Source organism: Trachurus japonicus, chromosome 19 (genome assembly GCF_045865225.1).
Source record: "Trachurus japonicus isolate A0001 chromosome 19, Traja_1.0".
NCBI lineage: Eukaryota > Metazoa > Chordata > Actinopteri > Carangiformes > Carangidae > Trachurus > Trachurus japonicus.
In genome coordinates this window covers 12764112-12788642 of record NC_140925.1, presented here as the reverse complement: position 1 = coordinate 12788642, position 24531 = coordinate 12764112, and the positions used below count along the sequence as shown (strand labels likewise).

Genomic DNA, 24531 nt, shown 5'->3' with positions numbered 1-24531 from the left:
GAATAAATCTTAAAAACTGACTTACATGTGATGTGTATTTTTGGGAGAAATATGGTTCCTGGAATAGTCTGTAGACAATCATTCAACTGTTTCACTAGTGTTAAAAATGCAGACTAAAAATCGGCAATATCGTAGAATTGCGATTCAAATCGACTTGGCATCCAAAAAATCGTAGAAGAATCGAATCGGGAGAAAAGCATATCTTCCCAGCCCTAGTTGTTACAGTATTGTGACACACACAGAAGCAAACATGTAGTAGGCCCATGATGTATGGATGGATGGATGGACGGATGGATGGATATGATTTGCATGAACAGGGTGGCGGGCCGGGCTTAGAGCGGACAGCCAGTACAGCAGCAGGCTGGTGTAAAGCCTGTCTATCAGGAGCATTATAAAGCAGCTGGGTGCGTCAGCGGCAGCTTGAATTACAGCTGTGAATGGAGAGAAAGAGCAGGAGGAGGGACAGAGTGTAATCTGGGAACTACTGTACAAGAAAGAGGAAGTAGTGGTGATTTAGGAAGTCGTACATGAGAAGACCAGGGCGTGTGTGGGGGGGATCTCCAGCGCTTCACAATAGTTGTGTTAGTCGAGGTGTGTTATCATTAACTGAGCTGTGTGTGCAGAGATGTGACTTGAAAGATATTTGTTCAGCTTTTACTGACTTTATTATGAAGGAGTATGACATGCAGCAAAGGCCAGCCAATTGTTTGTTTTTCTTTTTAATGAACTTTTAAACACACATTACCAGACAGTTACAAGACGGTTAGACATGTACAAAACCGTATGGGACAAAGGGCGATTACAGAACAAACAAACAAACTGAGACAAGACAAACCAGAGATTGGAGGGTGGAGTTGCAGGAGGGGGTGTTGAGCAGGCATATTGGAAATAAAAACAGAGAATAGGGAGGTTAAAGAAGAAGGGATAAGAAAGGGAGGGGGGAGGGTGAATGATGTAAAGTAGTGTTTCAGGGGATCAGCTCTGGACAGGGCAGCCAGTTGTGTGGTTAAGAGTAATGCCTACATGCTGGACATTGTTTGAGCCCCTGTCTCAGAGTGTATTAGTGTTCCTGTAAGAGTGGAGTGCGTTTCCTGATCTGAACTGTTGACGCAGCAGAAAATCAGGAATTGAGAAGTTGTGAAACGGTAGTTGTGACCCCAGGATGTCGGGACGCTGCCTTGTGATGCCTTGTGAACTGGTGACTGAGGAGGACCTACCAACTTCTCAAAAAAGGAAAGTTGAATTTTAGAAAGAGTGAAAAGTTTGCCAGACCCGTGTATGTGTATATAGGCTAGTTGTTGCGTGTTGGCTTTGATTTATCACCTTCAGTCTGCACAGTCTCACTCACTTCCTGTCTGCGTTTTTATCACGCTCTTCAAAGTTCGCCCTATAAACATGCATTTTTTTCACACTGACGGGCTCAGATAGTTACAAATGAGTGTCCGACAACATGCTACGTAGAAAGGAGAAACGAACTTATGTCTCTTCCTTTAGCACGTCTCTTCTTTGACTGGCAGTAGTCATCCCGGTCAAAGTGGTCACAGCAGACCCTGTGGTCGGCATGGCGACGGCGCAGTGCATCGACAGGAGTGTCGGCATCCATTTGTAGCACAGCCAGTCCTAACTTGTGAAAGCTCTGTGAAAGCAGCGCGAAGAGTGGCCCAACATTTTGTTGCTACAATTTGTAAATTCTCCGGTCGTTTCTCTTCACCTCAGTCAGGTAACAGTATTCCCCACCTGTGTTTTGCCGCAAGTTATCGCGAGATTTCAGAACGAGATTTCTAGCGTGGTGAGATTTGGACACAGATCACAACAAACAGCGACCTCCAGCTAAAGGTAGAGACTATTACGTTCGTTTATCCTTTATAGTATGTTGTCGGACACTCATTGTAACTATCTGAGCCTGTCAGTGTGAAAAAAATGCACGTTTATAGGGCGAACTTTGACAGGAGCCACTTGCCCGGTTGAAGAGCGTTAGCTGGGCTGCAGGCTGCCTGCCCTGCTCAATACTGGAGCCACCTCAATAATTGTATTATCCATCACTCACATATACAGAAAAACATATGAAAACAGGGCCCAGGTTGAAAAAAAACGAAGTTTCCCTTTAAGTAAAATGCTGAACTCCGTCTGAATCAACATTCCGCATAATCCGCTGAAATGTGCGGTTGAGGAATCTGCTGATCCGCTCTATCTACTGTACATGAATCACACATGTTTCCCACGCCAGTGTGAGCAAACATGACGGCAGGAGTTCCTGTCCTCCTGCCGTCTCTACTGTCGTCATCCTTCCATCCGCACCGGCCTGCTGCAGAAAGAACTGGAAGTGGAAGTGAAGTCAGACCCGGTCCAGGTTCATCTGATCCCAGTGCAGACACAGATGGAGCGTTTTTTAAAACCAGACTCTTTTGATATCTCAACAGCACCTTCTCTTTAGCTGTGTCTCCGGTCTGGGGGGAGGATGAGGTCATTCATAGTGGTGTAGGAAAATGTTGATACACTTAAATACTGTGATAATGTTCTGTCAATAGTTTACATGGTGACGGACGTTGGTTTTGTGTTTAATCTTTGTGTGATGGTGATCCCTTTGTTAAGATTGCAGAAATAAAAGTGCTATTTTTTTCTAACTTAAGCAGATGTTAATTTACTCTGTTCAGTTTACACAGAAAAGTATTTATTGATACAGGAACTGAGAAATGAGTCAAATGACCTGTATTTGTTTGTGCATATAATATTTTGTGCTCCTTATACTAAGAGATGTTTTTATTTATTTTTAAATACACTATCATAGCCTTGCTTACAGTATCCACATATACTGCAACATCTCATATCATCCATATGGACTGTATCTCCACATTCTGTCCAATACACAGCTCTAGTCCTCTGAAGATGTTATAGAGCAGAAAGGCCAAACTGATAGCAGCTGCTGCTTTGAAACGCAGCACTAAGATTCAACAGTGACTCTGTCAGTGATTGCTTTCATTACTGGCAGGCAGTGAACTTTATGTATGTTGGAAAAGAAAAACACAATTGAAGCGGGACATTCAGTCTTCAGATGCAGCCTCTGAGGGATGTGGTCCATGAACTGTCACGCAGCTTTTGACAGAAGGATGGACTGATTTTAGAATTCAAAGATCAAGGTCATTGTGACCTCACAAAAACATTTTTGGCTACAGCAAGATGTTGATGACATGATGATACAACTGTCTTCACAAATAAAGCGAGTTGTATGGAAAGGTCGGGTTCACTGTGATGTCAGGATGTGCAGCAGCTCTGTTGGAGCTGAAGGTCACAGTGTTTGAAGAAATGCTGACCTAAACTGAATTTATCTGAGGTGGTGATGAGACAATGTGGGATTGAAGTTCAGTGTGCTGAATGAGTCAGGAAAACAGACAAACAAAATCTGGCTGTGTTGATCTGTAACTCCAGTGTGTGTGTGTGTGTGTGTGTGTGTGTGTGTGTGTGGTTATTTCACTGAGTCACACTGTTTTGTTTTCTCATCTTCTCTGTTCACACCAGCAGGTCCCTGCTGATGCCAAGTTGCACTAACCAACCATTCAGAGATGAATTGATTAGATTAGTGTTTTCATGACCATGGTCGTAAAATGCAGAATAAAAATCATTTTGCTCATCCCAGCTGCAGCTGCAGCTCGGCTGCTGTGTGTTCGCTCAGGGACCTCTGACTGAAAAACAGACACACACTGACCCCCATCTGACATTGTGGATGACCAACACTAATCTAATCTAATGATATGATGATGTAATAGTAACACTTACAGGTTAGATTCATTCAACACTTAATTCTATATGTACATCTTCCTGACAATACTCACATACTTGACATCTTAAAGGGATAGTTCAACATTTTGGCAAATTGGCCCATTGCCATAATCCCTATAGTTGTAGGAGTAGGTTCGTTACCTTTATTTGTCGGTGCAAATTATTTTTAGAACGGCGGAGCAGAGCCGTGAGCTGCTCAGAGCTACACTACGGAGGCTAATGGGTTTTCTTGGTTTCCCTCATCAAACTCATCAAATACACAATCCAACAACTCCAAAACGCTCTGCTGGACAAGTTGTGACCTGCACATTCATCACGCTATGAGATAATAATGGAACGTTACGGGACAGAGTTGTTTTAGAGGAGTTTGATGAGGGAAACCAAGAAATCCCATTAGTTTCCGTAGCATAGCTCAGAGCAGCTCAGCTCGGCTGTTCTAAAAATAGCTTACACCGACAATTAAAGGTAACAAACTTACTGCTATGACTATAGGGGTTATGGCAATGGGCCAATTTGCCAAAAGGATAGGACTGTGATGAAGATTTTTCTCCATTGAAAGTACGCTTTCAATTCAGTTCAGTTTTATTTGTATTGCACCAAATCATCAGGCAATTTGCAGGGTGGGGTAATAGTGTATTAATGAGAGAGATCCAGCAGTTCCCACAAAGAGGAACACTTGTGACAGGGGAGGGAAGAGGAGAAAGAGAGAGGGAGGATAGAGCAAGAGTGAGACCATAACCAGCTATATAAACTATGTTAATGGTGTTGTCATATGTGCTGCTCCAGACAGAACTGATACGTCCTGAGAGCTGAGGGCTCAGCCTCCTATCTCAGCAACTGGCAGGAGAACAAATTCATTTAAAGAAGTGGAGAGTTCTGTTGGATGGTCAGTGGTGTCACCGTGATTGGCCTTGTAGGTAAAGGAGAGGATTTGCAGAACACAGGAGAGGAGAGGTGTGATCTCTTTCCCCAGGTCCTGTCTGTGATTGTGCTGCAGCATTTTCAGTCAGCTGGAGGTTTTTCTCTGACAGCATGTTTCTCATTTCCCTAATGTTGGCAGAGACTTGTTGTATGTGTGATGTAAAGGTCATGTCCTGAAAATGGCACTGGAGGCCACCGAGAATACTTATATCATCAGCTAATGTGTTTCTAAGGTGTTTAGGGAGAAGTTCAATAATTGAACGTTAGTTAATTTCAATGTTTGAGTTAATTAGTAAATTGCTGGTCTTTCAGGTATTAATGCCTTGAAGACAACTGGTTAGTCTGAGCTGGCTCTATAGCAGAGTGTCATCTGCATAACAGTTTTGCCATGTTTGATGAGTATCCAGAGCCAGTAACTGGTTCACTGCCGACTGCCGAGCCAGACACAGATTTGAAACCAGTTTTGTATTAGCTGTTGTAAAACCAGCAGCTGCTGATTGGATCTGACGCAGGTTGCGTGAACAGTGATCGTTGTCTCATGGAGCTCTGATGATGATGATAACAAGCGTTGGGACTTGCTGATGTCTCTCCGACTCTGTTCTTTCAGGTTTTTGCCCGGTTGAGTGGAGCCTCCTCCTTTTCTTCGTCCTCCTCCTCCTCCTCCTCCTACCATTTGTCCTGGCTGCACCCCACCCTGTTAATCTCTGCTTTTGTTGGAGTCTCAGGTTTCAGGTCTTAAGTGGACTGATAACTGCACTGAAAGTCTGTGAAATGGAATAAAGGGTTTGTAATCTGCGAGGGCTTCTACAGGCTCAGAGCTCCTGAGGTCACACAGAAAGCAGGTTTGAAGTGGAAGCTACCCACAGGTTGGATGGAGTCATTTTGACAAGCAGAGACGTTTAGTAGCAGCCACAGAGATTTTTATTTATTTATTTATTTTTGTAATGGATGTATTTCGAAAGAACGTGTCTAAAATTATGGGGAAAAAAATAAATAATAATATATACAGTGTGTATATATATATATTTTTAAAAAATTTAATAATCTGTGCAATGTAATATGATATGTGATATTATCACTGTTATACTCCTGTTTCATGTGGAGTTTTTGAATGACTTTCAAATAAGCCTCTAACTTATACTAATGTAACAAGCCATATTGCTTTATCCAGGCTGTCAGGAAGAGTGATGGAGTTCATCATCTTACACACACACACACACACACACACACACACACCAGCACTTACCCCTCACCTATTTCCCATCACACACCTCTTCAACAGGTGGGTGTGGTGATGTATGGAGAGGCTGGCAGCTGTGTTTATCTTGCTCCATCTGTGGGTGGGCCTTGTCAGTTTGTGCAGGGGAACACTAAAAAACTGCTGAGTCATGTTTACTGAAACTTCCTCCTCCGCTGTCCTCAATCAGTTAAATAATGAATCACACACTTTTATCTTTTGGTATGATGAATGGGAAAAAAACAATTTCAAACAAACTTTTCATTCAAGCTGCTGACATCAGCTTGAGCTGGTCCAGTGTGTGGTGACGGTCAAAATATTCCAACGCATAGTTAGTTTTCAATGACTGACAGCATCATGAGTCATGACACATATTAACTTATATTAACTAGAAAAACTCTGTCTCTATGACGACAGCTCCTTTGACGGTCACATCGGCTTCTCTGCTTCGATGGACAGTTTCGACTGGTGAAGCTGAAAAACTGAAAGTTTGCAGTTGTTATGTTTCTGAGGTTTCCTCCCCCTCAGGGCAATGGTCTCAAAGTGTTTACAGACTTCAGTTCAAGGATAAACATCTGGTGTGTGTGTGTGTGTTTGTGTTTGTGGGTGGAGGTTGTGTAAACGCATTGTTTAGACTCTGCTGTCAGCGGCAGGGCTTGATGCTACGTGTCTGGTCAGTGTGCAGGGCTGCAGGCTCAGATAGAGCTGCATGGACCTCTCTGATAACAAGTGTAATGTTATTCAGTCAACCGAAGCTCCGCTCCACTTCCTGTGTGTGTGTCTCTGCAGGTAGCCAATCAGACGTTCTACGCAGACCGGCCCGACCTCCCCGAGTGTTTCCAGCTGACGGTCCTGTCATGGCTGCCGTGCATCTTCCTGTGGGCCGTCTTCCCCATCTACTTGTTTTATCTGAAGAAGAACAACAAAGGTTACATCATGGTGTCCATTCTCAACCGGTTCAAAACGGTGAGACTTCATTCACTCATTCATTTACTCAGCAATTTTGTGGACTTGCACGTTTGTCTAGTCTCCAGGACCAACTCAAGGCTGTTTGTCACATTCACCCATCCACTCACATTAGTTAGTTATAGTTAGTTGCTTTTTATTGTCTCCCTTAGGAGAAATTAGTTTTGGACACAAGAGAATATCACAATACAAAACACACACAAAGGAGAGAAGCAAAAAAAAAAAGGTCACCGACCTTCTGGTTAGTGAACAACCCGTTCTTCTGCTACAAAACAGAGCACACCTGTGACACATCAAAACGTGCAGCTAAGTAACATCAGATAATAGCGGAGATGTGGTGAACTGTAATTACCATAGGACTAAACAGCAGGTGAACGTTTGTGTTCTGAATTATTAAATTGTCATGTTGAGTTGAATAAATGAAGCTATTGGAAACATCACTTCAAAGGAGAAACTCCACTGCAGTCGGAGGTGAAGCTAAGCTCCAGTTAAGCAGCACAAGCTGTGGTAGCGTAACACACTGGCTCTGTCATGTTGCTGTCTGAATGGAGGATGTCAGTAACCTCAGTTTGTCCATTCCATGTGGGTTTTGGAGCTTTCTCACATGACTTAAAGACTCACAAAAATCAAGGTTCAGGTTTTTTTTTTCTTTTCTTTTCTTTCACACATTGTAACATTGTTTATGATAAATAACGTTATCCACCGCCACTCCATGGATTGATTTCTCTGCGACTTCATTAAAAACAACTGCACATGGCCAGGAGGAGGGTTAGCAACACAGAGGAGGAGAGACTGGACTGACATAGTTCCCCTTTAAGATCTACAGTATGTAACTGACTGTCAGTTAGTTAAATAAAATCTTTTCTCTATCCCTTTTCTCAGCTGGCTGTCAGCATGTGCCTGCATGGTGGTGATGGCAGTATGTGCTACAGTAGTTTAAAATATGATCAACTCATCTGTGGTCAGGTTCACTCTCCTGCTATGATCTGCAACCAACGAACACTTTAAATGTACATAATGCAGATTTACTAGCTGAAACAATCTCCAGTTTTCTCTGTTATCCATGTGGTTTGATCAGTACTTTATAATAATGATGTTGAAGGTGCTCCAGACCAGCAGTGGACAGGACTTCCCTTCCTTTCCTGTGTTTTTCATGTGTCCTCTGTCTCTCTGTCTCCCAGGTGTTCGGCCTGTTGTTGTGGGTCGTGTGTTGGACGGATCTCTTCTACACATTCCACGAGCTGCGGCAGGGACATAACCAGCCGCCCATCTACTTCATCACCCCGCTGGTTCTGGGCATGACCATGGTGAGAGCTTTTTAAACTGTCCATCATCAGTCCACAACGAGACAGTGTGTGACTCTGCGGTTTCATCTCACACTCATCAGCAGCTCTCCGAGGTCCAAAGACTGAGTTTGTGGTCGACACGTTCACCAGTCATACCTGCAACTAATACATGATTTTGAATAACTGTTTGAAAGCAGCATTGTCCCTCCGTGCAAATTTTACTCTGGAATTATACAAACAAATTTTACATGCAAATACAGAGATGTCATCACAGGACACGGCCAACAAATCTGCATTGTAAAAAACAAACCCTGTTAGTAAAGCCCTATTCGCACGGGATTAGTATTACCTGGGGACCTCTGGTGATTTGTAAATTACCCCCCCATGTCTGTGTTTCTTGCGGTGCATTGGCATGGGATAAATGAAGTCTGTATTTTACTCGAATTTACTGACATTACTGACATTTACGGCCCGGATGTGACGTCAAAACCGCGCGCACGTCGCAATCCATTGTCGCGTGTGCAGTGCGAAAGCGAGATGGCGGCAAGGAAACCCTGCAACGGATAGCTGTGTGGGGCGAGCCATGGTTCGAATGGGTCTCCAGCACCGATACGAGCCCGTGTTTGCAAAAATAATGCCGCTCATAATTTCCACCGCAACCTCCAGTTGCCCGTACAGTATGGTTTCAACCCGGGGAAGAAGTAGAAAAGGCGCGCAATAAAAACAACAAAAACAAAAAATGCCCCTCAATTACTGAGATGCAGATTCGCACGGGACTAGTTTTACCACGGGACGTCGGTCTTTGGTGAAATATATAGGTAATTTGCGGAATTTTTACTTCACAAATTACTGACATGGCACATTCGCATGGGATTAAGATCACAGACGTCCTCCGCAATTATTACAAATTACCAGAGGTCCCCAGGTAATACTAATCCCGTGCGAATAGGGCTTAAGACAAGTTTAATTCTGTTGACAAACTAGTTGTAAAATGATTTTTATGAAAGCGGAGCTCCTTCTTGGATCTATGTTGGAAAAGCTGAGGTGAAATGTCTCCGTCGACCAAATCTCTTCAGTTTGTGATGAACAAACAAATATATATATATATATAAATATATATATATATATAAACTACTCAGTCTTACAAGTAACAAATTCAGCTTTGTTTGTTTGTTCATTTCACAAACAAATTCATCTTCCTCTTTCCAAAATTTGCACATGTAAATGAAAATTCTAGCTCACTGTGTGTTCTCTGTGTTTGTGACCTGGAGGCTACAGGTCTCCACATCACTGCTTCTGGTTTTTATACTGGTTCCAGACTGACTGTGATGAGTTGGGACAAACTTGGCTGCTTGAGCAGATAAAAGCTCTTCTCCACAGTGAAGTGAATTAGCAACAAGACTCTGTTTACACAGGAGGCTTCAGGCTTCAATGACACTACACACTGTTACGCAAAACTACACCTGGACAACACATGTCATGCACACACAGTCTGTGATCTGAAGCAGTTTATGTTTCCTGGGCCTCACTCACAAACACATTAATGTTGATGATGAGAGAGGCACTGTTCTTGTGGAGAGAGAGACTCTTCAGACGGCATTTTACAACAAAACGTCGACACTGAGTGGTCATGAAAACTGATCCTGTTTGAGAACTGGGAGGAATCTGTTTCTTGTGTAGTTCTTTGAAGATGAAACACACACACACACACACACACACAAGAAAGCTGTAGAGATGGTAAACAGGAATATCAGGTATTGTGTGGTGGACTATATGATGTCACAGTAATTGTCTATAAATTCAATGTATGTAGTACTGCACGCTCTTCTTCTTCAGCTGTTGGTGCTTTAATGTAGGTTTGGGCCAGTATTTAATTCTATGTAATACCACAGTATGTGCCTGAATATGCATCATTTTTCATAATTATTATTATTACATTTAACAAAAACAATTAATATAGTTAATTTATTTTTTGCGTTTTGTCCATTGCATTGTATGATATTCCAATACTGGACTGGGGGTGGGGCAGAACTATATTGAGATATTAAATTTTAGATATCAGGCCAGGAATTTCATCATTTATCTCTGGTGACACAACAATTTTTAGAACACAAAGGTCACTGAGTGATGCCTAAATACATAACTTGATTTGTGTATGAGAAAAAAAACCTTTCATCATGTTTCAATTTACCAGAATATATAATCATTCAATCAATCTAATCAATTCGGAGAAACCTTCAACAGTCAACGTAATAACAGTCATTTGGGTCAAATTCACTCAATCATTTGCACAGTAAAGTTATTACTGTTCTGGGATCAGTCCATGGCTGTTGTGTTTCTAGCCATCCCAGGACATGAGAACATGGTGCAGTCCTGCTGCAGGCAAACCATGGACGGCACCAGGACATTTTCAGATCTTTCCTCACATTTTACATAAGTCCACATTTGTGTTGCCTGAGGAAATTACCCAAAGGGTTACCTTGGTAACCACAGGATTCCTAAATACCGTTACTTTCACAAAAATTTGATGTTGGAACCTTATTGGCAGATGTGAGTAAAAACAAAGGTAAATGCACAGATACTGGTCCATTTAACTAACGTAACATTGAATTGGTAGGAATTTAAATGTTAGTGTGTCATTTTTAATAAAAAAAAAAAAAGCAAAACAAAACAAAAAACGATTAAAATAAATGCAAACATTTGGTATAGATGACAATTTATGACCTGAATATTTCAAACATTTCCCCTGCGGATTAATAATTGGTCATATATTAATAGATACTTTGAAATATTTTGTGTAAACAATGAGTAATGTAATTATATTTTGACTATATTTGATTTTACACATTCATAGTGTTGTAAAATTAATTAATGCATAATAATCGTGATAATCGTAGTACCGTGATTATTTCTCTGACAATAATCGTACCAAGAAAATTTATAATCGTGACATCCCTAACCAGGACTGTAAAAAAAGATCAACCACCAACATAAAACAGGAGGAGCTAGCACTAATGTTAGCAAGAAATGTTAGTAAAAGACAAGATCTATCATATGATGACATGATGATAACTTCCAAATCCACTTTCATCAGGTGTGATTGTTATTTTCTTTACAAGGTCAAGGTAATGAACAATGTGAAATCAGTTCTGTCCCATTCCTCTTGAAACCATTGTGACCCTGTCCCACTCGGTCACCGAGCAGGTGAGGACAGGTTTCGTCTGTCAGGCTTCAGAGGGACGTGGCTACTGGCCCCGGTGACCACGACCAACAAACAACATTTGCTCAGAGTTACTGTGGGATGTCGTATGGATCCAGACTCTGTTTCACACTGGATACAGTCGTCAGTAGTCTTTACTTCCTGTCTGACGTTCCACTGTTTGGTGCCTGTGTTCCCCAGCAGCAGTAACACTAACCATGTTTCCATCCACTTGTCGATCCAATTATCTGAAGATCAAAAAAAGTATTAATGCGAATAATACTGGTTCAAGTGCATTTCCATCTCAGACCTTTAAATCCAATACAAAGTCGTGTGTAATGACGTAATCATGTGCTGTTTTGCGATCATGTTGCTGTATCATCGAATCGTTTTCTTGCAATTTAAGGTGTTACCATTCATTTTTGTACTAAATCACAAAATAGAAGGACATTCATCCTTCATCTTTAACCGATTATCTGAGGTCGGGCCGTGCACAGGCCCAGTGTGACCAGCTGCTGGAGTCGTTGCCTGGAAACCACTGAGCCATACGCACGCCAGCCAAGTTGAGTTGGTAAATAGGGAAGTTCTAGGCTGTAGGCTGGTGTATGCAACATGCCTGTCATCTAAACACCGCTTTCATGCAGATGCAGACGCACCGCATGTTAAATCCTACAGACACCGGAGGTGGTTTGTGAAGGGCAGCGCTTCAAACTGTTCTGGGATGTGGTGACACTTCACATGAAGCCAGTCTGTCCTGTTCACCTGCATCTTTCTTTGTATACTGAGCGGAATTGACATAACATTGACATTGGGGAAAATATATTGTAGCATAAAACAACCAGATTTAAGTTTACTTGTACACTTGAATATCTATGCTATTCCTCAACCACATGCACACAGCGCACTGCTTACTGCAGGGCTATTGAGGGCTATTTTCTTTCCCAACATTCATGTTTTGTTGTTCAGTAAAATAATTAATTGTTCATACAAGAATTAAAACTTGATAAACTTCTACTCACAAATAAATCTGTTCAAAATGTCATGTTTTTAATTGCATTTGTATTGCATGGATGTCTTCTTATGACAAAACAAAATATTTACGTTCATGTTTGGATACGACACAGTTTGTTTAAATTACACCCAATTTCCAATAATTCCCATAAATTCCCATAATTTGGAATATTTCCAAAATTCCCCTGGAAAGTTTCTGGAAATTTACCGGAAATTTACTGGAAATTTCCCGCCCCTTTGCAACCCTATTCATGATGTTTAATCAAATTTGACTGTTTCCATAAGGCATTTTTAATTCGATATTGCTTAATGCGAATAAAAACGTGTGGATGGAAACATGGTCGTTGAGGCTGGGAGTCGGACAGAGCAGCGTGCCGGAGACCTGAGGCCACATCAGGTCACACAGCAGCTGATGAAAGACTGACCCAGTCGGACTATGATTCTGTTGGCTAATGTAACTCCGTCCCCCCCTCCCTCCTCTCTCTCCCTCAGCTGCTGGCCACATTCCTGATCCAGTTTGAAAGGTTACGTGGGGTTCAGTCCTCAGGGGTCCTCTTCATCTTCTGGTTCCTGTCGGTGCTGTGCGCCATCGTGCCTTTCCGCTCCAAGATCCTGCAGGCGTCCAGCCAGGTGAGAGCAACATCACCCTCTCCTCACCCGATCGCCCGTCATCTCATCTCCTCCCTCGTTGTTATCCTGCTTCTCCTGCTCAGTCTTCTCCATGTTTGAGAACGCTTGATCAGTCAAGTCCGCCTCCAGCCCTCCTCCTCCCCCCTCCCTCCTCCCCCTTTTCTTGCCGTCTCAGTAGTTAGTATGCAGCTCAAAGTGGAGTAGATGTTTTGGAGGGTCAGCCCAGGACGCCACTAAGCAGAGAGTGAAGAGGGAATAGTGGGCCTGTTGTTCAGAGCAGACTTATCTCACCTCCAGCTCTGCGTGGCTCTGTAACAGAGCCACAGCACACTCCAAACAAAACCTGCTGGCGGTGAGGAGAGATGGGCGGACAGATTGTAGGGAAACAAACACGGGCAAAAGACAAGGAGCCACAGTACACACTGATGATCATATGCATGGCGATTGATAAATAAATAGCCAGCCGTGACCTAGGTATTTACTGAGTTAGGTGCTGAGAGTCCTGGCTTTTCAGACCTGCCGAGCTATAATCTACTGGAATTACAAGACTCCCAGATAAGTCGCCTTTTCTGCAGGGAGCCAACTGGTCAGTGACCTACTAAACTCTTGTATAAAGGCAGAAAATAAGTTTATTTTTAGTGCTTTCATAAGAGGAACTGGTTTTTAAGGTTAAGGCTAAGGTGTGTCTAACCATCAAAGCTTTCAGATTTCCAAACCACTCCTTCTTATTCCCATTCCTATAAAGTCATTTCTTGTGGCTGCTGTGGTGTTAATGGTAACACCAAGGGCAGTAGGACATGAGGAAGACAGACTGGTAGATGCACACAGACAAACAATGTGTGAGGCTGTGGACTGAGCAGCCCTGTGCCGGGGTCACAGCAGGCCACCGCAGCCCCGTTCTGCTATAATCAGGCCGGTCCAGACAATAGGTCCACATACAAATATGACTAAAGGAAAAGTGAAGTGATGCCACAATTCATAATCGTTATCAGCTGATTTAGATGATTGTGTGCAGCTGAGGACGGAAGAAAAGTGTGTGTGTGTGTCTTGAGGACTCAAATGAATGGATGGGAGTTGACCTTCAGTCCAGTTTCATGCATGGAAATACAGTTTCAAGTTATTGGGAATCTGCAGTGAACTGTTTATCAAAATATATCTTATATCAGAACGGCTAAGTGCAGTATCCACATCAAGGGAGCTGCAGTCGTTTTGATAAAGGTGTCACAGAATCAGGATTTAGGATTCATTTATTTAGCACAAGTTAAAAAAAAACAGTGCAATGAGGGAACGAAGCCTGGAGGGCTCGTACAAAGTTCCACTCCCATCGTATAAGAATTACATGAAACTCAAGATAACCAATTAGAAATACAACATAGAAAAATTCAAGATAAACAATAAAATGTACAGTGCAACATAGAAAAACTATAAAACGTAAACAACAAAAGAAAGGAAGATGGATGCATAATTAACATTAAAGCAGAAGTAAGCGGGATATTTGTGTTAATGTAAGTCTTAAATAGTTATATCTTCCGACGACAATCACTTACATAGAGTGTTTGGTCTGAAACACGGGTCTCTCAGTCACTCTGCTCTGCTGTAAGCCGAGGAGAAAACTTTTCTTGTATCCTACAACTTTTATCCAATGAGGAGAGAGAACGGCATAAAGGGGCGGTCCTCTCTGTGTGTGCAGCCAAGGGATGCACGTGAATGTGGTGACGTAGGGACGAGGGCGGGGACTGCTAACTCCATCTGCTGACAGGAAGTTAGTTCTGCTTTAACAGGAAAATAACACTGAAGGTTATGACACAAGGTGTTTTTTCAGTAACTTTCTAAAGGATGTGAAAGATGATGTTGTAAATGAGATGATGAGATGATGTAGATGATGTAAATCCTCTCTGGCCTTAGCAAATGCCGACATGTTTGTTTACAGTGTGTGGGGTGAGCGCGATGAGAGGAAGGAGGCGGAAGTCACTACGGTAACCCACCCGGCCCAGTTAGAGTAAAAAATCGATTTTACGATTTCACGTTTAGAACATCGTCCTAACTAAATAATCGCGATTACGATTTTAAAACGATTAATCGAACAGACCTGGTTGATATAAAGTGTTTCAGTCTACTACTGCCCATTCCACCACCATGCATTATTTAAATCTTGATGTCTGGTTGTCTTTCAGGCATTTGTGTAGGAAAATCTCTGTACTCTGCCTGGTTGTCCTTCCTGTAAACACACTTCTTTTGTTCATTTCAGAGTGAAGTGACAGACAAGCTGCGATTCTCCACCTTCTACATGTACTTCAGCCTGGTGCTGTGTGAGCTGATCCTCTGCTGCTTCAGTGAGAAACCTCCTCTCTTCTCCAGCGTCGTCACAGACCCCGTGAGTCCAACCTCCACTGTCCGGTGTAACCTCACAGTGTATTATGTTGCAGAGCGCTGTGAGGCCACCTCCATGCCTGTCAAAGCAGGTCACCATCACTCATGCAGAGTCATGTACTAGTTGTTGCTCCTCCTCGTCCTGGTTTAACCTCTCTGCCGCGTTCTCACTGTCTCCTCAGAACCCCTGCCCTGAGACCACTGCAGGTTTTCTCTCCACCATGACATTTTGGTGGTTCACAAGGTGGGTGTGTGCTTCTTCAAAACTGCTCCCAACTACACACATGCATACTTTTTTATACATACAGTACAGTATGGGGATTTGCTTTGGCTATGCAGACCTTATAAAACACAGTAAGGGCGGGTTCACACCTAAAGGTCCGTTATCTGATTACGCAAGGATAATACATTGTTGCGCTTTTTCAATTGGTCCGGTTTGCCTTCACACCTTCACGCCTTTTTTTTCTTTCTTTTTTTTTTTAATAGTGGCTCATCTGTGTACATTGTCCTCTGACCTTTGTTCACGGGACTGCGCTGCATTAGCCTACCCTAGTCCACAGTTCTTGTTATTGTTAACGGTCAAACGGTTAATGTGCGTCCCTACACAACTTTCTTTCTTTTGCCATTCAAGAGGGACCAGTGAGGTCAGTGGACATAAAATAGTTGTCTCATCATAACAGCAGCTCTTGTTTATAGAGCGAGAATAAACCGCTCTAGAGTTCATTTGATAAGTTCTATTGAAGTGACAAATATCTGATATCTGCGTTTACACCTGCTTTGCTTGCACGAAACGACCCGCATGCGTGACGCGGTTGGCTACCAAAGTGCCCAGCTGCAGGTTAACAACACACACTGTCATCAATATGCGCTATTGAGGCATCATTGATGACATATTACTCACATTGCCAGGGAATATCCGATCTGTCTGTTTAGACTGCAGATGCATTGGCGGATATCCAATGTATATGTGATTTATTTGCACATATATCAGGGGCCTGAATCCAATCTGACAATATCCGATTCCATTTGTTTTTTCCCGTCAACATGTTCATGAGAGGAAAAAATCGGCATTGGGCCACAGATTTAAAACTCCAATGGGAAGGTTTTTTGGTTGGTGAAACTACAAATATATTTTCTTGTGCCTCAGTTATGACACATGTGAGACACCATGTTTCAGAGCATCTGTCTCATGATGTCTGTTGAGGATTGTCATTTTTTCTAATGGATGTTTTTTTCCTCATGCTAGAAAAAAAATCCAATCCACTGGTGCATAATCACAATCACCAAAATTCAGTAATTCTTATTATTAGTTCTCCATGAGATAAGAGCAGGTCTGAGGTACAGGGAGGCAGATGCAGCCTGGACAATGTACCGGATTGAATTAAAGTGCAGTTTCTCTCTCTCTCTCTCAGTATGGCCATTAAAGGCTACAAGGTTTCCCTCGAGGCCAAAGATCTGTGGTCCCTGAACCAGCGCGACAGCTCCAAGGTGATGGTGCCGAAGCTCCTCAGAGAGTGGGACAAAGAGCAGCTCAAAGCCAAGAGGTATGTACCTGTTTTGGAGCACAGCCCAGTGTTGTCACTCATAAAAGCTGTTTACATTCAAAGACAGAGCGTCATTGTTGGAAGTATATGGACTACACAGCTGTTCGTGCCAGAGGTACATCTCTCTTCACTGGTCAACAAGCTCCTGTATAGTTGATCATAGCGTGTGTGTGTGTTTATGCGTGTGTGCTGGTTATAAATGCAAATGTTGTTGTGGTCATGGAAAAAGCAGTCAGATATGGCCTTGACATTTGACACTTGTCCATGCCATAACCCATTCTTTCTTTGTTTTTTCCCCCTGTCGGTTCCTAATAAACACTCAACACTCTTTAAAAACACAAATGGACAAGTAATTTCCCGTCACAAAAAGGAGGAAGTGGTGTAATTTTCAGGGATTATTTTCAACTGTGGAAAAATACAGTTGATGTCTATGTGATGGTCCATCCTTAGAGTGACTGCTGATAACCCATAAACTGTTAAAGGGATAGTTCCAACATTTTAGCAAATTCACCCATTGTCATAACCCTATAGTCATAGGAGTAGTTTAATTACCTTTATTTATTGGTGCATGTTGTTCTGAGATCGGAAGGGCAGGGACGTGAGCTGAGAAAATGCACCAAGGCTCCTGTAGATGCAGATGTAACCCTGCACACACACACTGTACCCCTCCGGTGTGAGGCTTCAAACACATGACGACCAGAGACGGACTCATGTCATAAACCGCTCCACTCGTTCACCACCACTTAAATTGCCATCAGCTCCACTTTCACTCATTTCCTCCCTGTTTTCCAACTTTCACTCCATCCTTCCTCCCTTTAGCTGCAGCTGCAGCTCAAACAAACTACACTCACGGCAGGAGGTGGTGCATCAGATGGCAGACTGACAGACTGCTGTTGCAGTTATTTCTTCCGTGTGATATCGAGGAAATTATAGCCAGTAATCGTAATTGCGATCCCAATTGGAGATTGGTGGTTTTTAAACCTTTGGCACTGAGCTGAATTTCTGTAGTTTCAGCTGTCACTGATTCTTTCGCTGCTGGAATCTGACTCCTCAGGCTGCTGTCAGATGACACTTAAGTTTGTACAACTTCCCTTTCACTGAAAACCTGAGGCCTTGAACTCAGCTTTAAGGAGAGAGACCTCTCTCTCTCAACCTGAACGAGTTGGACAAGTTTAAGATACACAGGCTGGGTGACGCCGTAAGACTCATTGTCCTCAGGGACATTGTTACTGGCGGTTTTGTGCTTCTGTGGTTCAGAGCTGAAACCAACATTCTGTTAATCAATAATGAACACAGCTTAATGAATAATGTGGATAATAGAAGATTAGCAGACATATCAGAGTGAATCGCAAAGTCAGCATCTCTTCAGAAATGAATTTGAATAATGCACTGGCAGCAGGCTGCTGATAGCTCTGTGCAGTACATTGTAGTTTTGGTTGATTTTCTTGATTGTAAATGGTTTTTCCTTTGATGGTGGAGAAAATATTTTACACCAAGGGTCAACGGAAGAAACCAGATCACGGATGAGTCAGCGCGGTTTTATGAGAGTTATGTTCTTTGATTTCTCAAGTACACTTAACACCATCCAGGCCCTCATTGTTAAAGACGAGCTCAAAGGGACGGGGGTGGATCTCTGCTCCATGTGCTGGAACGTTGATTAGCTAACAAGACGACCACAGTGCATCATCGAAGGAAGGAACTGTGTCTCAGAGACAGTGATGAGCAGCACAGGGGACTGCTCTCTGTTTCTGTTCACTCTGACTTAAAATACAGCTCTGAGCCCTGCTGCATCCAGAAAGACCCAGATAACACAGCTGTGGTGATGTGTATCAGGAACAGGAAGATGAGTACAGGGATCTGACAGCAGGAGCAAGAACCGACTCCTTCTAAATACCTCCAGTCCAAGACCAAGGAGGAGATCACTGACTTCCAGAGGTCACGGCCCAGCCACTTGTCTGTTAACATATGAGTGAAGGACACTGAGGTGGTGGACACTTCAAGGTACCAAGCAGTGTATATACTACAAGTGTTGTATCAGTCAGTGGAAGCAGAGAGGAGGTCTGACTGGACAAACTGGTCTGTGACTGGCAGGAGGCTGGACTCACTCAGGACTGTTGTTAAGAGACACATCCAATGTAAAGATGGAGAACATCTTAGACCACACCAACCACCATCTCTACAATGGCAGGCCAGAGATGCAGCTACAGCAGCAATCAGTGTCTCATCTCATTGCTCTGCAGGACTGAGAACCAAATGTTTAGTTTGCATTAGGCAGCTTCTTGTAAACACATCTACTGGAAGTGGTGAAGAGTTTAGGTGATGGGTATCTGTAGATTTGTCACTTCCTGACAAATATTGATTGCAACAGCTTTTAATTGTGATAAACTGGTAATAGGCTCTTTATTCTAAGTCCATTATTATTTTATTCATCTCATCTTGACTAAACGTTTCTCAAGTTAATCATCAATAGACAGTTGGCAGTTGGTACAGGCCAAGCCCCTAGTCCACAATCAGCCAGGTATTCACTGGAGTCAGGTCAAACGCGGAGGCTTGTCCACACACTTTATTTGTTGTAGAAGGTGTGATATCAAGCTCTTTTATCTGTGGCTGAGCCCAGATCAGCTCAGACCATTGTTGCTGAATGAATGAATGGATGACTTACCCTTTTAAGTTCACACTCTACTCCTCCTCTTAAAGTGATAGTTCAACATTTTGGCAAATGGGCCTGTTGCCATAATCCCTTTAGTTTTAGCACTAGGCTCATCACCTTTAATTGTCGTTGCAAGCTGTTTTTAGATCGGCGGGGCAGAGACGTGAGCTGCTCAGCTAACGCAATGCCTTTCCCTCATCAAACTCATCAAATACACAATCCAACAACTCCAAAACGCTCTCTTGGACAAGTTGTGACCTGCACATTCACCACGCTATGAGATAATAATAAAGAACATTACGAGACAGAGTTTGCATAAATAAGCAATTAAAGGTGATGAGGGACAGGGGACTACTGTATACTGTTACCTGAGCAGCTCACATCTCTGCCCCGACAATTTAAAAACAACATACACTGTCAATTAAAGGTAATTAACCTACTTCTAAGACTAAGGATTATGGCATTATGCCAATTTGCCAAAATGTTGAACAATCCCTTTAACTTGCTGCTGATATAAGGATGTGTCTGATCCAAGATGTACAAGATCATTACAGATAATTGATTAATCAATTAATTGTTTCTGCTCTGAAGTGTTGCAGATCTAACAAGTCTTTTATTGTGTCACATGACATGCTGTTGTGATGCACCAACAAAGTGTGTGTTGTTGATATGATTGCAGTCCTCCCAGCAGTGTTATATGATGCTATTTTGGTTGTTTATGTTATTAGGATGAGTAATAGCAGTTGAAGAGTTTGGCTGACATGATGAGAGTTCCCTGTTTTCACCTCTCGTCGTTGTCTCGCCTTTGGCTCCACAGTGAACAGAGTCTTTCCAATCAGGCTGTGTACTCGAAGCCCCCGCCGTCCACCACCAACCACATAGCCGGAGGAGGGGATGACACCAGCCCGGAGGAAGTGGAAGTGCTGCTGTCCAATCAGAAAGCAGCGCCCCGTCAGCCGTCCTTCCTGTGTGCCCTGATCAAAGCTTTTGGGCCGTACTTTCTGATCGGCTCGGCCTTCAAGCTGCTGCAGGACATCATAACCTTTGTCAACCCTCAGCTGCTCAGGTAAACAAATGTGTTATATTATTATTGTGTGCTTTATTTGCAAGTTTTAAAAAGCAACACACTCCCATTGTTCCATTGTTTTCACATCCTGTTTCAGCCTTTTTGCATGCATATTTTTGCATGCTGGTTTGATTAATGCACAGTGTGGTACTGCTCTTAGTTTTTATGCCTCAGAGGCGGAGACATCATACTTTCAACATACTTTGTTTATTCCATTTATTCTTATAAACACAATATCTCAGAGAACATCTGCAAACTTGGCACAAGCATTCACATGGACCCAAGAGTAGAATTTGGTGCTCAAAAGGTCACGCTGATCTTTTAGACTTAACTTACAAATTCATCCACTAATTATGGCAAAACCAGCTTTCTATGGCTGTGATGTTACATATATCAGGGTTGCTAGGAAACAGGAGCCATGTTTTGCCACTGAGCGTTATGGTTAGTTGTTAGTTAGATGTTGTTTTCTTTGCAAATTTTTGCCAATTCACTGTTCGGCTCTGCCACTGGCAGCTTGCTACATTTACATTTTTAAGGTGGAATATTTTCTTGCGTATGTTTTGAGTAACATGCCATAACACAAGCTGTTCTCATACATATGTCTCATTCTCTCAGTGACTACTTGAGGAAAGTAAAATTTAGCTCAAACGCCCATTTGAAATTGATTCATTTACTAATTATGACACGGTCAAACTCAAATGTCTATGAAGATAAAATAATGAGATGGTGACCTCATTTTATCCAGAGCTTGGCTGATAAAATGGCGCTGAGAAATATTAATATTAATATGAACATTTTAGTTCAGTTTATGTTGTTTTTTAAAACATCTCAGTCTGTGATGGGTCAGTGTGTGGAGCTTTTTCCATGTTTCCTTGATCAGTTTAACATCTCTTACAGTGATGCTGAGAGATTTCTCCTAGAGCGCAAAAACAGAAAACAGTTTATATCATCATTTCACTCACTTCTTGGTTCTTCTGTTACATACCATTTACCAGACATCTCTCATAGATGGGAAAAGACTTGAACAATATTGAGGATGATTGGCAGGCAACTATAGACCTGGTCAGGTCCACATCTACATACTACAAGATACTTAACAGGCGGCATATTACTCATGTTATTTTAAACAAAATGTACCCCTCCATTTCTCCTCTGTGTTCCAAGTGCAACTTACAGTAGAAAGGGAGACAAGGGAGACATTTCCATTACTTTTGGGAATGTAAACTGATTTCCAGATTCTGGACACGTACAGTATTTCAAAGGTAGTCAGTGAGATATTTAGAATAAAATATGAAGAAAGACCATGGGGTCTTCCTCCTAGGCTGTCCCTCTAGGGACCTGCATCTCTCTGCATCACATTATTAACTCTTTGAAAAACTCCTTCTACTGTAGTTGCTCGAAAGTATACTATACTGCAGAACTGGATCAAAACTCTTCCACCTAGTGTCACCCTTTGGTACAGGGAGATCTTTAATATCCTCCCTCATGAAAGGTTGGAAGCTGTTGTAAAGGGTAAGGATGAGTTATTCCTTAAAGTTTGGACGCCCTTCCTAGATTATATACCTGCCTTAAACTCATGGTAACATACTGCAGACTGGAAACAAACTAGAACTGTATTTTTTATTTTTGCTTATTATTATTTTTGATCATTATATCATTATTATCATTGTATTGGTCAATTAAACTATTTTGCATCTCTTCTTGTCTAACTCTGTATAGCATGTGCTGTCTGATTGGTCAGAGTGGGGGGGGGGTCTTGTTTCTGTGTTTTGTATTGTTTGTGGTTAGAAACAATAAAATGTGTTTAAAAAAGAAAAATCTGTGAGAACATGTGATCTGCCCTGGCCTGTATGTTTGCCCTTTGGCCATGAGTAGGAAAAGATTGGGGCCTCTGTTGATGCTGCAGATGTTTTACTTCCCTCTCTTTGCTTTTACAGGATGTTGATCTTATTCACCAAACAGACGAACGTTCCTGACTGGTGGGGGTACACGCTGGCCTTCCTCATGTTCTTCACGGCCTTCCTGCAGACCCTCATCCTCCACCATCACTTTCAGTACTGCTTTGTTACAGGCATGAACGTCCGTACAGCCATCATAGGAGCTCTCTATAGGAAGGTACAGAGGATCATAGTGTCTGTCTGCACACACTCCTCCTGCACTATTGAGTACAGCTGAGTGTTTTTTTTTTTGACTGTCTTTGTAATGCAGGCGCTGGTGATAACCAACGCGGCCAAGCGTTCCTCTACAGTGGGAGAGATCGTCAACCTGATGTCTGTGGACGCTCAGAGGTTCATGGACCTCACCACCTTCCTCAACATGCTGTGGTCTGCTCCTCTGCAGATCATGCTGGCTCTTTACTTCCTGTGGCAGGTCTGTGTTCAAAGTACAGGAAGTGTCCCTGTCTCTGAGTCTCTGTGGAACAAAAGGCATGGCATTTCCCTCTGGGTCTGACAAGCCAGTATGAGTGTGTGTGCCACACCCACACATAATGTAAACTGTCAGACTCTTACATGCTGATGGAACCACGGTCTCATTGTTGGCCAATCACATCTTCAAGTGTTTGTTTCCATCTTTCAACAATAGTTAACTTAGGTTGTTTTGTTTTGTTTATTTAGATCCCCATTAGCTTTTGCCACGCAGCAGCTACTCTTCCTGGGGTCTTTTCATCTTAATAAATGACAAATACAAACCATTAACACACAACACATACTTGATACATTAAAACAAAAATACAAATAGAAAACACATACTTACGGTAATACATACACGTACAAAACAAAACATCCAAGACGAACACTTAACATACATTACCCGCTCCTACATTGAATCACTACACAACAAGGATGCCAAGACCCAATTTACAAATATAGGCTACTAATGGTCAAAATTGTGATCAAAATAATAATCTCTTAGTTTCATTTTAAAACTAACCATATTTCTTTGTTGTATAATTCGGAAGGGCATTCCACTCCTTCATAGCTCTATATAATACTGTACCTTGAGAGAGTGCCCTGGGTAAAATAAAATAACCTGAGTAATTTTTTTTTTTTTTAAACTAAAAGATAATTTTCTATACAAAATGTATGGCATTTTAGTTGTTATAATATTTCTAAGAAAAACCATCAACAAATATGACAATCTGTGCTCAACATCCATGTTCTTGGTCTAGACACCAGTAAAAACAGTGGACCACATGTGTCCACATTGCTTCTGCTGTGGGGATGCAAATGAGTCCTGACCACATTTAAGGATTGTGCCCACCTCTGACGTCTCATAGTTTTACACCTTTACTTCCTTTTGCCCTCTCTTCCCCTCACACTCACAACAGACCTGTCTGTCATCTGCTGGAAACATGTGCATTTATCATTAGAATGTATTGATGTATATGTTCTTGTAAACAACTCTTAACTTGCAACATTAGGAGCAAAGTTACTCATCTACAGCCTGTGTGTGTTGTGTGTCCAACAGGAAAAGAGTTATCCTCACATTTACTCACTGTGTTTGTGTTTAACAGAACCTTGGGCCGTCAGTTCTAGCTGGAGTTGCTGTCATGATTATGCTGATCCCTTTTAATGCTGTGATCGCCATGAAGACCAGAAGCTACCAGGTATGTACAATTCAGACAGAGTCCTAAATCTATCTATCTATCTATCTATCTATCTATCTATCTATCTATCTATCTATCTATCTATCTATCTATCTATCTATCTATCTATCTATCTATCTATCTATCTATCTATCTATCTATCTATCTATCTATCTATCTATCTATCTATCTATCTATCTATCTATCTATCTATCTATCTATCATAATATATGATAATGAGTTATTCAAAGATAATTTGGTTGCTAATGTTTTTAATCTTTAATGGTC

General features: G+C 42.1%; 1 protein-coding gene across 2 annotated transcripts in view; it reads left to right on the top strand.

Moving 5' to 3' along the window:
• Positions 1–24531, top strand: part of abcc3 (ATP-binding cassette, sub-family C (CFTR/MRP), member 3) — a 51847-nt gene that overhangs the window by 5923 nt on the left and 21393 nt on the right. For both annotated transcript variants that reach the window (XM_085761818.1, XM_085761819.1), the window contains exons 2-11: positions 6725–6901; positions 8083–8208; positions 12890–13027; positions 15276–15401; positions 15580–15641; positions 16810–16941; positions 20409–20657; positions 22595–22772; positions 22866–23027; positions 24172–24264. In XM_085761818.1, the coding sequence (XP_085617944.1) occupies positions 6725–6901; positions 8083–8208; positions 12890–13027; positions 15276–15401; positions 15580–15641; positions 16810–16941; positions 20409–20657; positions 22595–22772; positions 22866–23027; positions 24172–24264 (1443 nt within the window). The remainder of the gene's footprint in view (positions 1–6724; positions 6902–8082; positions 8209–12889; positions 13028–15275; positions 15402–15579; positions 15642–16809; positions 16942–20408; positions 20658–22594; positions 22773–22865; positions 23028–24171; positions 24265–24531) is intronic.